This window comes from Rattus rattus, chromosome 2 (genome assembly GCF_011064425.1).
Source record: "Rattus rattus isolate New Zealand chromosome 2, Rrattus_CSIRO_v1, whole genome shotgun sequence".
NCBI classification, from domain to species: Eukaryota; Metazoa; Chordata; class Mammalia; order Rodentia; family Muridae; genus Rattus; species Rattus rattus.
This window is the reverse complement of record NC_046155.1, coordinates 97,876,526-97,891,011: the sequence shown is the minus strand read 5'-3', so window position 1 is coordinate 97,891,011 and position 14,486 is coordinate 97,876,526. Positions and strand designations below refer to the sequence as shown.

General features: G+C 49.8%; 1 protein-coding gene across 1 annotated transcript; it reads left to right on the top strand.

Moving 5' to 3' along the window:
- The first annotated feature begins 297 nt into the window (after positions 1–297).
- Positions 298–1,864, top strand: Tpbgl (trophoblast glycoprotein like). The gene has a single exon (XM_032895677.1). It carries the CDS (start codon positions 406–408, stop codon positions 1,558–1,560), a length of 1,155 nt encoding a protein of 384 aa, XP_032751568.1. The 5' UTR covers positions 298–405; the 3' UTR covers positions 1,561–1,864.
- Positions 1,865–14,486: the final 12,622 nt, after the last annotated feature.

Sequence of the window (14,486 nt, the reverse complement as noted above, 5' to 3'; positions counted from 1 at the left end):
TGCTGCTCCGGAGCCTCCCACCCCGCCTCCCTCAGCGAGGAGGTGCGGAGACTCCGCTGGGGGCGGAGGAGGCGGCCGGGAGGCGGGGAGGGGGAGGCAAACCCTGCCCACTCGGCTCGGAGCCCGGAACGGCCGCGGAAGTCGGAGGCCGGAGCGCAGGGCGACGAGGGCAGCGGGGGCGGGGGGCTCCGCTCCCCGCCTGACCCCTTTCGCCCCCAGCCATCAAAGTGAAGGCTCCTCGGACTTTACAAGCCGAAGGACGGACTGGTCGGGACTGTCAGCTGCTCCGGGTCAAGGTCTAGCCCACCGCCACCCTCCCGTGCCACCCCCATCCCATCATCTCCAAACGCTCCCAACTCACTGGTGAGCGCTGCGGGCCGGGGGCTGGATGCGGGGACGGCCGCGATGGCCCCGCGCGCGGGACAGCGGGGGCTCTGGAGCCCGCTGCCAGGGCTGCTGCTCTTGGCGGCGGCGCTGAGCCGGCCCGCCGCGCCCTGTCCCTTCCAGTGTTACTGCTTCGGCAGCCCCCGGCTGCTGTTGCGCTGCGCGTCGGGCGCGGAGCTCCGGCAGCCGCCCCGGGACCTGCCACCCGACGCGCGCAACCTCACCATCGTGGGCGCCAACCTGACCGTGCTGCGCGCGGCCGCCTTCGCGGGAGGGGACGAGGAGGCGACGGACAGCGTGCGCCTACCACTCCTCACCGCGCTGCGCCTCACACACAACAACATCGAGGTGGTAGAGGACGGTGCCTTCGACGGGCTGCCCAGCCTGGCGGCACTCGACCTAAGCCACAACCCGCTGCGCGCCCTGGGCTCCCGCGCCTTTCGCGGACTGCCTGCTCTGCGCTCACTACTGCTCAATCACGCGCTGGCTCGGGGCAGCCCGGGGATGCTGGATGCACTGGACGCCGCTCTGGCCCCGCTGACCGAGCTGCGCCTGCTGGGCTTGGCTGGCAACGCGCTGAGCCGCCTGCCACCCGCCGCGCTGCGCCTGCCGCGCCTGGAGCAGCTGGATGCGCGCGTCAACGCGCTGGCCAGCCTGGGCCCCGACGAGCTGCGCGCTCTCGAGCGTGATGGCGACTTGCCCCAGCCGCGCCTGCTGCTGGCGGACAACCCACTGAGCTGCGGGTGCACCTCGCGCCCCCTGCTGGCCTGGCTGCACAATGCCACCGAGCGCGTACCCGACGCGCGCCGCCTACGCTGCGCTTCCCCGCGCGTACTGCTGGACCGTCCTCTGATGGACCTGGACGAGGCGCGACTAGGCTGCTCCGACGGCAATGCACACGAGCGCGGCGAAGAGGTAGACGTCGCCGGCCCGGAGTTGGAAGCCTCTTACGTCTTCTTCGGGCTGGTGCTGGCTCTCATCGGCCTCATCTTCCTCATGGTGCTCTACCTAAACCGCCGCGGCATCCAGCGCTGGATGCGCAACTTGCGCGAGGCCTGCAGGGACCAGATGGAGGGCTACCACTACCGCTATGAGCAGGATGCAGACCCGCGCCGCGCGCCCGCTCCGGCCGCCCCTGCCGGCTCCCGGGCCACTTCTCCAGGCTCGGGTCTCTGAGCCTCACCTCCCTAAAGGGGGCTATCCCTGTCAGCTGATGACTTTACAGGGGCCATACAGCCTTTCCCTGCCTGGCCTGGGCCCCGGAGATGACACACTCACGAGTTTGGATCTCTGAGACCTTAGGATCAATCGTAGTATCTCTTCCATACCGAAATTCCAAAGTGTACTCTTTCCCTAGCCTTAGAGTTTCCAGATCAAAAACCCAGAAATCTGTTTCCAGAAACAAATCCTGCCTGCCTGCCCTTACAGGACCATTGAAATTCCTTCTCCCTAGCCTGGCTCACCCAAAGACCCTGCTCTTCTATTTCTAGCACTTTCTCCACCACTCTACATGCTTCGAGCCAGACACCCTGGCTAGATTGAACTGACCCCTATCCCAGGTTAGGAGTCCTCAGTCCCTTTCTCAGAGTTCAGAGGGTCTACCCTTCCGGTCTCTTTGGAAGGTTTTTATGAAGTCCAAACCTTTTGTCCCACCCCAGAACTCTGGGCTCTCCGTCATGTAACCCACATCTGAAGAAGGCTCTATGGTTTCAGTGACCTCCTCTGGTCTGATGTGCTTCATACCCTGGTTCTAGCTCAGGCCCTTCCATTCTTTGGCCCTGGCTGGGTCCCAGTTCCGGCCTTGTCTCTCTCATCCCAGGGGCAAGCCTTGGTGTAGAATCCATCCTTAGCCTTTCTGTTTGGGCTGTAATGTCCCAACACTCAGTGTTTGTCCTCAATCTGAAACTCGGCTCTTCACCCTAGTCACTTTCATGTTCTGGCCCGAGACTTAGGCTCTCAGCTCCCTTGACATCCGTCACCCGCACTTTAACCATTCATTGATCAGGGGCCAGAGTGGACTCTCCCCATGGTGGGTTGCTACCCACTGCCCTCCTAGGAGAAGTTCTTCCATCCTGCAGGACAAAGGCAAGCACCCCCATAGCATATAGGCAGACTCTAGTGAGGAAGGGAACAGATGGGATGGGCAGGGTCCCCAAACCAGGGTCACTGGTCTGTCTGGAAAAGTGAAGCTTGGAGCTGCTGCCCACCCAGCCCTCTGTGCTCCACCACCTACATGGTCCTTCCCTGGGAACTCCTTGCTACCACCTCTCTGCCTTCTGGAAGGGGATAGAGTCTGACCTCTTGTCTCAGTCGAAAGCTTTCCTGGTCAAGGTCATGGCCTCAGTGCCCTGCCTTCTGCATGATCCCAAAGCACAACGGTGAGTGAGGAGGGACAGCCTCCCTGCCTCTCACCCTAAGTCAGGCAGAATGGCAGGCCTGTGCTGCCTCTGCACAGGAAGTCTTCCTCCTCTGTGTATTGGCTTGAGGCCCGCCTTCCCACCCTCACCTGAGAAATCTGGATCTCCCTTGGGCTGTTTTCTATAAAGTCTGCAATAGTCTCCGATACTCTCTGCTCTTGTAAGTGGTGCTGTGTTTGTCCTACTGACCTTGGGGCGTTGGTGGGAGTGAGAGGTGACAGGGGGCCATTTGGGAGCAGTGGCCCTTATGCGCTCTCTGGAGACGTGGGAAAAAGAAATGGGCTGTGAATGCACATGGCAGGATTGAGGCTAGACACACGGGGTGCTCTCCACCATTCTCCAAACCAGCCTGCCTTTTAATGGTCGAAATAGGCATGCAATTCTGTGCTTCCTTTACACGCTCCCTTTGTTTGGGGTGGGGCTCTGAACGGGAGAATGCTTGCACTGACTAACCTAGCCTCAGACGAGCTTCTCGGGAAGGAGGACAGCTATAAAGAGGAGGCAGTTTATTGGGGCAAAACTGTCTGAGGGGCCATTGGCTGCTATGGACCTTCCTACTGGCTAGTGCCTCCTGTGTCAGGCTGTGTTTTTTGGTTTGGTTTGGTTTGGTTTTGGGGGGTTATTTTGTTTTGCTTTTTTTGTTTTTTGTTTTTTGGGGAGTTTGTTGTTGTTGTTGTTGTTGTTGTTTTGCCAGAGTGGGGCAGGGGGCAATGACCACCTAATAAAGGTGAATTTGGGAACCAGGCTTTTAGGCTGAAGGATGATGCTTATCTTTGACCTCAGTATTCCCAGGGTCACTTGCTTAGGGTCTCAGAGCCCTAGAACCTGGGGGCAGAAGTCTAGAATTCTGGCATGTATTTTAGACGTTCAGAGACACATGCGTCTAGAATGTGTAGCTTCTGAACATTGAACGGGCTATCCTAGTGCCGTGGGAAGCCTCCGTGGTCTTTAGTGGGACACCTTGCCTTCCCCAGTAGATGCTGTATCTGCCCCCACCTCCATTTTTTGCGAGCATCTACCAGTAACTTTCAGCGTGTCCCTATCCTCGAGAAAAGAATAGTGATGCTCTTAAGCAGGTTAGAAAACGACCTCTCAACAAATCACCTCAGGGCTAAAAGAGTCCCCTCTGGTAATGTAGTCTCTGACTGCGGTAAGTCCTGGCAAATAAAACGTGACGTTGGCTGTGGGATCACTCTCAGCAAACTCTTACACACTGATACATTTGGTTCTCTGCAAAGTCCTAAGAACTTAGTTTTACTGAGCCATGAAATATCAACAGATATCAAAAAGACCAATTGAAGGCCCACAGAATATGAAGTGGGGTTTCGCCTTCTGTCTTTTTCGGACTGTATTAGAAGCCAGCTCTGGTCTGCTATGCTCATTGAGATCTTCCAGCCCACATACCCAGTCTTCCTCCTCTGCAAATCTAGCCTACACTGAATACAGCTCTGCCAGTCCCAAGAAGGCTAATGACCCAGAGAGGAGTCATTTGACCAAGGTCTAGGGAAAAGAGATCCCAGGAAACTTTGAAAGCCAGAGTAAGAGCCCCTGACCCAGCCTAAAAGGATTTCATAGATGAAGTAGCTTTGAGCTGAGTTAGGGTTTATTCTATTTGGTTTCTGCAATGCTGGATGGAGGGTCAAATCCAGATCCTGGCAATTACTGTACCACTGACCTATATCCCCAAGCCCCTGGTTTGTGTTTTATTTTGTTGGATTTGATACAGGGTCTCGCTCTGTAGCCCAAACTCTCTTTGAATTTAAGACCCTGCAGTCTTAGCCTCTCTTGTTCTGTAACTCCAGGAATGGGCCCCTTTGACCTGATACCGTCCATTCAGTCTAAAGCCTCTCCCAGAGTGAGGAGTGAGCAGAGGCCCAGGGGGTGGGGACAGAAGTGATAGGAAAGAAGCTATCTCTGAGATGTCCCCTTACAGAGTAGGTAGGGCAGTGAGCAGGCAAGGGGGGAGGAGTGTGGGTGTAACTGTCAGAGTGTGGTAGACATGAACCCGCTGTGCACTTGGAGACACATGGCAGCCTTCCCAGGCTGCTGTGACCCGTAAGCAGTGCGAAATTGCCTTTCAAAAACTTCTCTATGAGAAGCCTCTCGTGTCGGTGACCCTGAGCCCCCGGGTGCCCTCAGATCTGGAGTAAGAGCCAGTGAGGGCCTGGCATGAGCCTGAGGACTGAATCTGAAGTAAGCACCCCATTTCCAGGTCACTTGAACCCTTGGACCAAAATATCGGGTGAGTTTTCACTGTGCTGAGAAATGCTGCCGACCTGACCTTGCTCTTTCTAGCCCAGCCTGACACTGTCCCCTAGACTCCTTCGATTCTCTGCAGCTCCATCTTCCTTCCATTTAGGCTGGGCTGGGCTTGTGACCTCTGAAGACACGCACTCACTGAAGCCCATCTCCGTCTTCATTAAGCCAGCCTGGCAGACGCTTGGCCCTAATTCATCGGCATGGCCTTTCCTAGGCTGAGAGAAGTGCGCGGAGCAGTTAATAATGCTGTGCTCAGGCACTTGGCCACCTTCTAAACCCCTCCTCCACAACCTCCCCTACTTAGTGCGCCCACCCGCTTCCTTCAGCAGCTTTTCCAGTGGTACCGATAGGTGGCGCGCAACTCGCTCTTCCTCGGATGGGCGTGGAGATGGAAGGTCCGTTTACTGAAGCCCACCCATTCAGGATCCAGACTGCACCACCACCACCGCCTTGCTGGTCTGCCCTGAGTCTGAGTACCTGCCGGGCCCATCACCTCTGAACTCAGCATCCTCTTATTCCTGCGGTACTGGTTCGGGAAGCCAGTCGGAAGGCCTGGAGAGGAAAAGGAAAGCCCGAGATTGGGGCATGGGCTGGGGGGAGGAAGTGGAACACACACACACACACACAGACACACACACACACACACACACACACACACACACACACACACACACACACAGCAACAGAACGCGCAGCAGCAACAGAAGCAGCAGCAACAGCAGCTCCAAATAAGTTCCTGGAGTTCTGACCTGGCTCCTTGGAGGTAGCAGCTATGCTGGGGGCTATGTCTGCCATGAGGGAAGCAAGGGGCTGATTCTGGATGCTGGAGATCAAGTCCCTGACTTTCAGTCCACCCTCCTGCATCCGCTCTGCAGATGCCCACTAAGCACAGGGTCCGCATAATCTAGATCTTATTGCTGCCCCAGGTCCAGACGGTGTCATACAGGGTCGTCGTGAATGTGGCCCTTCATGCACATGATGTTAGGGAAGCTCTAGAGTTGACCACTCAAACTGGGAAGCTGTGATGTAAAAGGACTCACTATTAATAATCACAGGGGAGAAATTAGAAATAATAACAGTTACATGGAAATCCAGGCATGGTAGCACACACCTATAACCCTGGGTGTTGGGAGGCAAGGCAAGAGGACTACCACAAGTCTGAGGACATCCGAGGACAGAAGGAGACCCCAAACAACCACAGCAGTGGGGCTGGAAAGGTGAGCCCATGGCTCTGAGCATTTGCTGCTCTTGCAGAGGACCAGAGTGAGGACCCAGCACCCAGGGCAGGTGCTCACGACTGTTCCAGAGCCCCTGGCAGCCTTGTCTGACCTCCTCAGATACCCGCACAAATACACAAAATGGACACACCAGATATATAAATAACATTTACAACTTCTCCCATTAAAATCTCAAAAGAAGAAAAAGAGGAAGAGGAAGAAGAGGAGGAGGAGGAGGAGGAGGAGGACGACGACGACGACGACGACGACGACACTGAGGAAATGACTCAAGGGTTAAGAGCACTCGCTACTCTTCCAATGACACCAGTTTAGTTCCCAGAACCTACATTGGGATCACAACTGCCTATAAATCTGGATGTAACGGGTTTGACACCATCGTCTGGTCTCAAAGCCCCTGTGCGTACATTTCATGCACATACAGACATAAACACACACAAAAATAAAAACTTAGAGTTTGTATTTTATTTTTTAAATAGGCAGGCTTAATTGTTAGAGTGCTTTCCTAGCATGCACAAAGCCCTCCCTCCATACAGGGAGACATAGTAGTACATGCCTGTAAGTCCAGTGTTTGAGAGATGGAGGTAAAAAACATCAGAAATTCAGGTAGGAAGTAGGAGGTTCAAGGTCATTCCAGGGAACGTACAACCCTGCTTTTAAAGTAGATTAATCAGACATGAGTGTGTGTGTGTGTGTGTGTGTGTGTGTGTGTCTATGTGTGTGTGTGTGTGATTGAAGGGGGACAAGGATTAATTAGAAGTATGTGGACTGCAGACTTCAGACCCAGTGACTTTTGACAAGGTATCAGGAGGGAGGGAACCGCTGCTGGTCTGGACTAGATAGTCTCCAAGAGCTGTACAATTAATACCCTCCCTTTCTTTCTCTCTGCCATGACAGTTCCTCCTCACGTTTCAGTGATGCCACCAGCTGTCCCCATGTCTTCCCAGCACAGCATTGGGACTGCATCAGTGATGTGTATCTGGACCCTCGCCTGCACTGGCTGCTTTTCTTGCCCCTTGCCCTCATCAGGACAACGATAGAACTGTCTCACTTTCAGGTCCACATCCTACTACATAGACAATATTTTCAAAACTCCCCTGCTCTCAATCCTACCCCCACAGACACACAAATTCAGAGGGAGAGGCATCACACAGGACACTCTGACCTCCCTCTCTGGGCTTCTCTAGACTCCCACAACCTCCCACCTCATTAAACTGCAATTGCAGTGATGTAAGACGACTGGGTGGCCGGTTCCTCCCTACTCTTCCTCAAAGTAACTTGGTGCAGACGCCTGTCGTCCTGGCTCTTAGGAGGCAGAGGTCGGGGGATCAGGAGTTCAAGAACAACCTCAGCTATTCCAAGCCCAACCCGAACAACCTGAGACCCCGACCCTAAACCAAGCTTTTAGGATGTGACCCTGCAAAACGTGGTTTAGACTTGGCTTCTTTGTGCCATCTTCTCGGTATGGTCCTAGTTTTATGGCTCTATTTTGAATATTTTTTCAGGGTCCTGCGTAGGCAGAGCCTTCCCTAGCTTTATAGAATGGGTTCTTCATTCCAGGGACCCGAAGAGACATCTATTGGCAGAGATGCAGCAGAGGCACCTGCCTTCTCCTTTCTTTGCATGGAGGCGCCATCTGCTGGTGGAGATAGGACAACTTCTTTTTGCAGTCCACGGGCTGGCCATGAATATGGAAGCACCCAGGCAGTGCTGGCTAGCTAAGGATACTCCTTTGAGTGAAACAGAGAAGATAGATGCGGTGTCACTTGAATTTGCTATATGTCAGAGATTCTTCTAGACACTTTTCTTTTAACCTGCCACCATGGTGGCAGTTCTACGGCACAGATCTGCCTCACATATGGGGAGCAGAGGTCACAAAAAACGAATAGTATGCCCAAGGTTGTATGACCAATGAGCTTTGGACCCAGACAGCGAGCTGCATAGCCATGTTCTGGACTGTAAACAAGAGAGCTCTTAGAAGGGAGATGGGGAGTAGAGGGTGGTAGAAAATGGCATCCTTTAATTGATGTAGTCACAGAAGGCCCTTCTGAGAAACTGGCTGAGAAAGACCAACCCAGGAAGAAGCAGCCAGTACCAAGGGACTAAGACCAGTGATTCCAGTGTCCGCTGGGGTGAACTGTGGCCTAAGCACCTCTCTTTTCCACCACCACAGCCCCTGGCTCTGTGTGGCTCAATGGGGTCTTGCCCTGTTTCCTTCCTGACCTCCTGCCTGCAGCACCCCCTCCTTCTTTGCTTCACATTACAGCCAGACTGAGGGGGACACACTGACAGGATCCTTCCCACTCTACCACAACAAGCCAACTCCCTTCTGAATGGAAATCATGCTCTTTGGGTTGTTTGCGTGTGACACTCTGGTCTATCTCGCTGTCAGCTCTCAGCCCCCTTCATTCCACTAGATCCCTACAGGTCCAGACTGTCTTACCCTGAGCATCCCCCTGATGTCCCAAGAATTCCCACAGCCCCTCCACACACGCCTACGTCCTTCCTATCCTTCAACACTCACTCAGACTTCCCTTTCTTCTGGAAGCCGCCTGTCTGATACCTCAGCAGAGCATGAAGACCTTCCTTAGCATGGCATTCTGTATTACATGTCAAGGCCATCGGCAGCAAGTCTAAACTTCGATCTGATCCCCTGTGAATGTGTGAGCAATTGGAGAAGGATTGCCTGGTTCCTCTTACAAAAGCCCAGCACAAGCCCAGCAAATGGTGTATGCTAATAAACTATTGTTTGTAGCAATTAACTATTTATTATTCTTGCCTTCCTTTCCTCCTCTTCCTCCTCCCCCTCCTCCTTTTTTGTTCTTCTGGAGGTAGTATTTCCCTATGCAACCAAGACTAGACTCAGACTTTTATGTCCTGGTCTCCTGAGTACCAAGATTGTGAGCGTGTGTACTGCTATGTCTGGCTTCTTTTATTTTTCTTTTGTGTTGAAGTTTGAATAGTTAAAAGCCACCCTTTTGGGCACATGGGTTTTGAAGAGATATAGAACAGGTCACTATCTATTAAAAATCACCCCCCTGACACCTCCTCACAGCCAGCTTTCGCAGCCCCAGCAAGCAGTGGTCTTGTTTTTCTCTCCACAGAGGTAGGTGCTTTTACACACATATTTAAGCAGAACACAGATTGGTTCTTTTAAACTTACTTTGTCCATAGTTCGTCAGAGACGCCATTGTTGTGAGAATCGTAGGTAGATGGTTCGTTTATATTAAGAGTAGCATTCCACTGAGTACAAGGGTATATCATTTGGTAGCTGAAGAACATTTAACTTCTTTCTAGTTTGTATTTCCTTTTTGTTTTATTTTGTGACAAAGTCCCACTAGGTAGCCCAGGCTGGCCCTGAACTGTAGTCTCCTGTGTCTCCATTCTAGTTTTTGACAATTGTGAGCATAGCCCTTGTGGACATCTGTGCTAAGCTCTTTGTGAGATTATCCGTCTTTATGTCTCTTGTGGAGTGAAATGCTGAGTTTAAATGTTAGAAACTTCCAGAACTGCCCTGTGCACTGTACCATTTCCAGTTCCCTCCAGCAGTGTGTGAGCATCCAGGTTCTAGATCTTCACCAGCAGTTTGTTGAAAATGACAGTCGAGTTGTGTACTGGCTGGTTTTGTGTCAACTTGACCCAAGCAAGAATCATCATCAAAGAAGGAGCCTCAGTTAAGGTAGTGCCTCCATGAGATCCAGTTTGTGGCGGTTTGAATATGCATGGGAAGTGGCACTATTAGGAGGTGTGGCCTTGTTGGAGGAAGTGCATCACTGTGAGGCGGAGCTTCAAAGCTCACCCTCCCCTGCCTAGACACTGCCAGGCTTTCTGCCTTGATGATAATGGACTGAACCTCTGAACCTGTAACCTAGTGCCAATTAAATGTTGTCCCTTCTAAGAGTTGCCTTGGTCATGGTGTCTCTTCTCAGTGATGGAGACCCTAACTAAGACAAAGCCTTAAGGCATTTTCTTGATTAGTGACCAATGGGAGACAACCCAGCTCATTGTGGGTAGTATCATCCTTGGGCTGGTGGCTATGGGTTCTATACGAAAGCAAGCTGATCAGTCATGGGGAGCAAGTAGCACCCCTCCATGGCCTCTGCATCACCTCCTACCTACAAATTCTTGCCCTGTTTGAGTTCCTGTCCTGATTTCCTTCAGTGGTAAACAGCAGTGTGGAAGTGTAAGTCGAATAAACCCTTTCTTTCCAACTTGCTTTTTGTCAAGGTGTTTTGTCCCAGCAATAGAAACCCTAAGACAAATTACATCTCTCATTTGTTTAAAGTCAAATGGTCGTATAGGTACGCAGCCATTTCTGGATTCCCACTCTGTTGGTGTGTTTTACCTTTCGTCACTGACTGCCACGGTCTCCATTGTTACAGCTTCATAATGAGTCTTAGCGTCGGCTCATGCATGCCTCCAACTTCATTCTTTTGCTTTCCTTATCCCTTCTTTCATGTGTGTTGTGTATGTGTGTACACGGTTTTGTATGTGTGGTGGTACACATGGGTGTGGAAACCCAAGACTGGTGTTGGCAATCCTCCTGGATCTCGAACCCAGAGCTCGCAGGTGGATGTTGCCAGTCTTGCCAGCCATCTTGCTCTGGGAGCCCCTGGGTCTGCATTCTAACCCTGGAATTGCAGGCAGCCACCATGCCTACCTGGAATTTATGTGGGTCCTTGCACAGACAGCACCTTGACACTGCGCCATCTCTCCAACCTCAACCTTCTCAGCTTTTCAATTGCTGATCTGTTTTCACTCCTTTACTTTGCTATATGAATCTTAGAGTTGCTGTGCCTACATGTGCCAAGAAGTCCTTCCAAGGTCTTGATTTGGATTTCACTGGCTGGTCAGTTTGAGAAGGATTGGTCTATAATATTTATGATTTTTTTATATCTTGCTGGGTTTCTCAGGTTGATCTTGAACTCCTGGACTCAATGATCCCATGTCTTAGCCTCTGGAGTAATCAGGCTTCAGGCAGGCACCCGATACTATCGAATCTCCTAATCTCTGAACACGGTTTAGCTCTCATTTTATTTAGATCTGCTTCAATTTCTTTCATCAATATTCCTTAACTTTCTGCATAAAGTTCAAGTACTGACTCTATTGTGTTTTAACTAAGTATTTCAGATTTAAATAATATTGTCTTTTAAATTTCTATGTCAGAGACAGCACAATGGCTTAGCAGGAAAGGTGTTTTCTGCACAAGTCTGAGGGCCTGAGTTCTATCTTTGCAGCCCACGGAAATGTGAAAGGAGGGAATGGACTCTGCAGAGTTACCTTCTGACCTCCATATGCGTGCTATGACGTGCCTCCTCTATACCCATCACACACACACACAGACACGTGATAGTAATAAATACATTTAACTTAAAGTGAACTTTCAAGCCCGGAACAGTAGTACATGCTTTAATGCCAGCACTCGAGAGGCAGAGTCATTGTGAGTTAGGGGCCAGCTTGGTCTACATTCTGAGTTCCAAGACAGCCAGAGGTACATAGTGAAACTCTGTCTCAAAAAAACTTTAATTTCAATTCAGTTCAGTGTTCGATGTTACCGTAAGAAAGTACAGTGATATAGTATGCTGGGTTCCTCTACTTGTCTAAATCACCTTAATATCTCTTCCCCTTTTTTGGTAGGTTTCTTGAAGATTTTAATAATATAATCAGGTTGTCTGTGTGTGGTACCTTTTACTTCTTCCTTTATGAATGGTAGTTCTCTTTATATATTTTCCTTGCCTTCTTGTACTGACTAGGACCTATAAAAGGATGAATAGCAATAGCAATGTGTGTGTGTGTGTGTGTGTGTGTGTGTGTGTGTGTGTGTATACATATATTCGTGCAGGAGTTGGTGCTCTCCTCCCACCAAATTGGTTCTGAGTCTGATGCCATCAGATTGGTCTAAATGTGCCTTTACAGAGCCATCTCACCAGCCTAGCTGTGAGGTTTTGAAGATAACCCTCCGCTATTGGTTTCAGATTTTCTACAGCTGGAAAGATGGCTCACAGGTAAAGACACTGCTACCAAGCCTGACAAACCTAAACTCAGGACACATGGTGACCTCCACATGCATGCCGTAGAATACACATCCTCCAACTCATGCATGCACACACAAACACACACACACCAAACAAACAAGCAAACAAATAAATAATAAATGTGATCTTATTTTATGTGTGTGTGTTATTTTACCTGAATACATCTTTGTGCCACATCCATGCCTGGTACTCAAAGAGGCCAAAAAGAGGGTGTTGGATCCCCGGAACTACGGTTACAGATGACTGTGAACTGCTGAGGTAGTATCAGGAACAGAACCCAACTGCTGACCCATCTCTCCATTACCTAGGTCTCATTTCTTAAGTTTCCTAAGAGGTTTTTGGTTTAAAATCATAAATGGTAGGGATATAACTCAGTTGGCAGAGTGCCTGCCAATCATGTTTGAAGCCCTGGGCTCAGTCCCCAGAGCCATGTAAAAACAACGTTGCATGCCCGTAATGTCAGCATTCTGCGGGCGAAGCAGGGGAATCTGGAGTTCAAGGTCATCTTAGCTCTATACAGAGAAGCCAGCCTGAGATTGTTGACCTCTCCAAAAAACAATTAAAAACAACAAACATGAATGGATATTGTTTTCAAGTTTCTTTTCCTACTGAGAGAACCACACTTTAACTCTATCTCATGGATTTAAATATTTATTCCTATTTTCCTTTTCTGTCCTGAAATAAAAGGGGATTTTGTTTGTTGTTGTTATTGTTATTGCTGATATTATAATTTTGTATTGGGTCATTTTCATGCAAGCATTTGAGTGTAGCAGGACCACGTCTTCATATTCCACTCCCCTCCCTTCTTGTTTAATTGTGTATTTGTTCAGAACAATATATCCTCTCCTTCCTTGTGGATTCCTTTTTGAACCCTTTAGAAGTATTGCTTGGTTTCCAAATACCTGCAAATTTCCCAGATACTTTTTTTTTTTTTTTTTTTGGTGTTAATTTCCAGTTTATTCCTGTGGTAATCAGAGAAAATATTTTTATGACATAAAAAATTAAAGTTTATTAAGAATGTTTTTAGACAGAGAAAGTATAAACTTCTGTATTTGGGAAGAATGCACGTCTTGTTTGGGAGTAAGATAATAGTCTATGATGCCAGCCAAGCTAATGGGCATTGTCATTCCGGTCTTCTGTGTCCTCACGGTGTCGTCTGCCTCAGCCAGCCACTAAGAGGGCGGGGCATAAGAGAGGGGGGCATAGAGACATTCATCCTTTCTGCTCCATCCCCTGTTGTCTCGTGTATGTCGACACACAGAGATCGGGTGCTTTGCACATTGAGGATTAGTGTGTCTTGACAAGTTGACACTTTTATTATTACACATTTAACCCTTCCTTAACCCTGTTAACTCCTTGTTCTAAAGCTTACTTTATTGGTTATTAATATTGGCGTTAATTGTACTTTTTATTATTATTTTCAGGACATGGCTTTCCCAACCTTTGAGGGACTGTTTTGTTCTCTTCTGTTCTGTTTTGAAGTCAGTGTCTCACGCAGCCCAGGTGGGCAAAGGCTCACTTCGAGCTGAAGCTATCCCACTGTTACGTCCTCACTACGGGATTCCAGGTGTGGACCAACACACCTGGCCACCATCCTTCACATTTGAACAAATCACCCAGGCGGTGGCTCACACCTCTGATCCTGGCACGCAGAAGCAGGCGTATCTCTCTGAGTTTGAGGCCAGCCTGGTCTACATAGTGAGTTCCAGGATAGTCAGAGCCGCTAGTGAGACCCTGTCTTGAAAAAAAAAAGAAAACTAAAAGAATATAAACTTTACCATTGTCTCTCTGTCTTTGTATTTAAAATGAGTTTCTTACAGACAAAATTTAGTTGGATGACGAACCCGGTCTGGCGATCTTTGACTTTTGGGTGTTGTATTTAGTCCTTTTCACTCACTATAGTGCCGATGTGATTGATTTCAGGCCTACCAATTTAAGTCTTCTGCTTTCCCATAGATTTTTCTTTTTCATGTGGTTGTTTTACATCCCCCCGCCGTCTTTTGGAACGTCTGAATGAATTCTTCGTGCACTATTGATTCTAACTTTCCCTCATGGGCTTGGTTCTACTTCCCCGATGCTGCTTCAGGGATCGTGATACACACACCTTTCCCTGGTTTACTTGGGGGTTTTCTTTCATTATTTCAAGTAAAATACGC

Bases quoted from the DNA above. Each gene is read 5' to 3' on its own strand.
- Tpbgl (XM_032895677.1), top strand. From the start codon at position 406: ATGGCCCCGCGCGCGGGACAGCGGGGGCTCTGGAGCCCGCTGCCAGGG.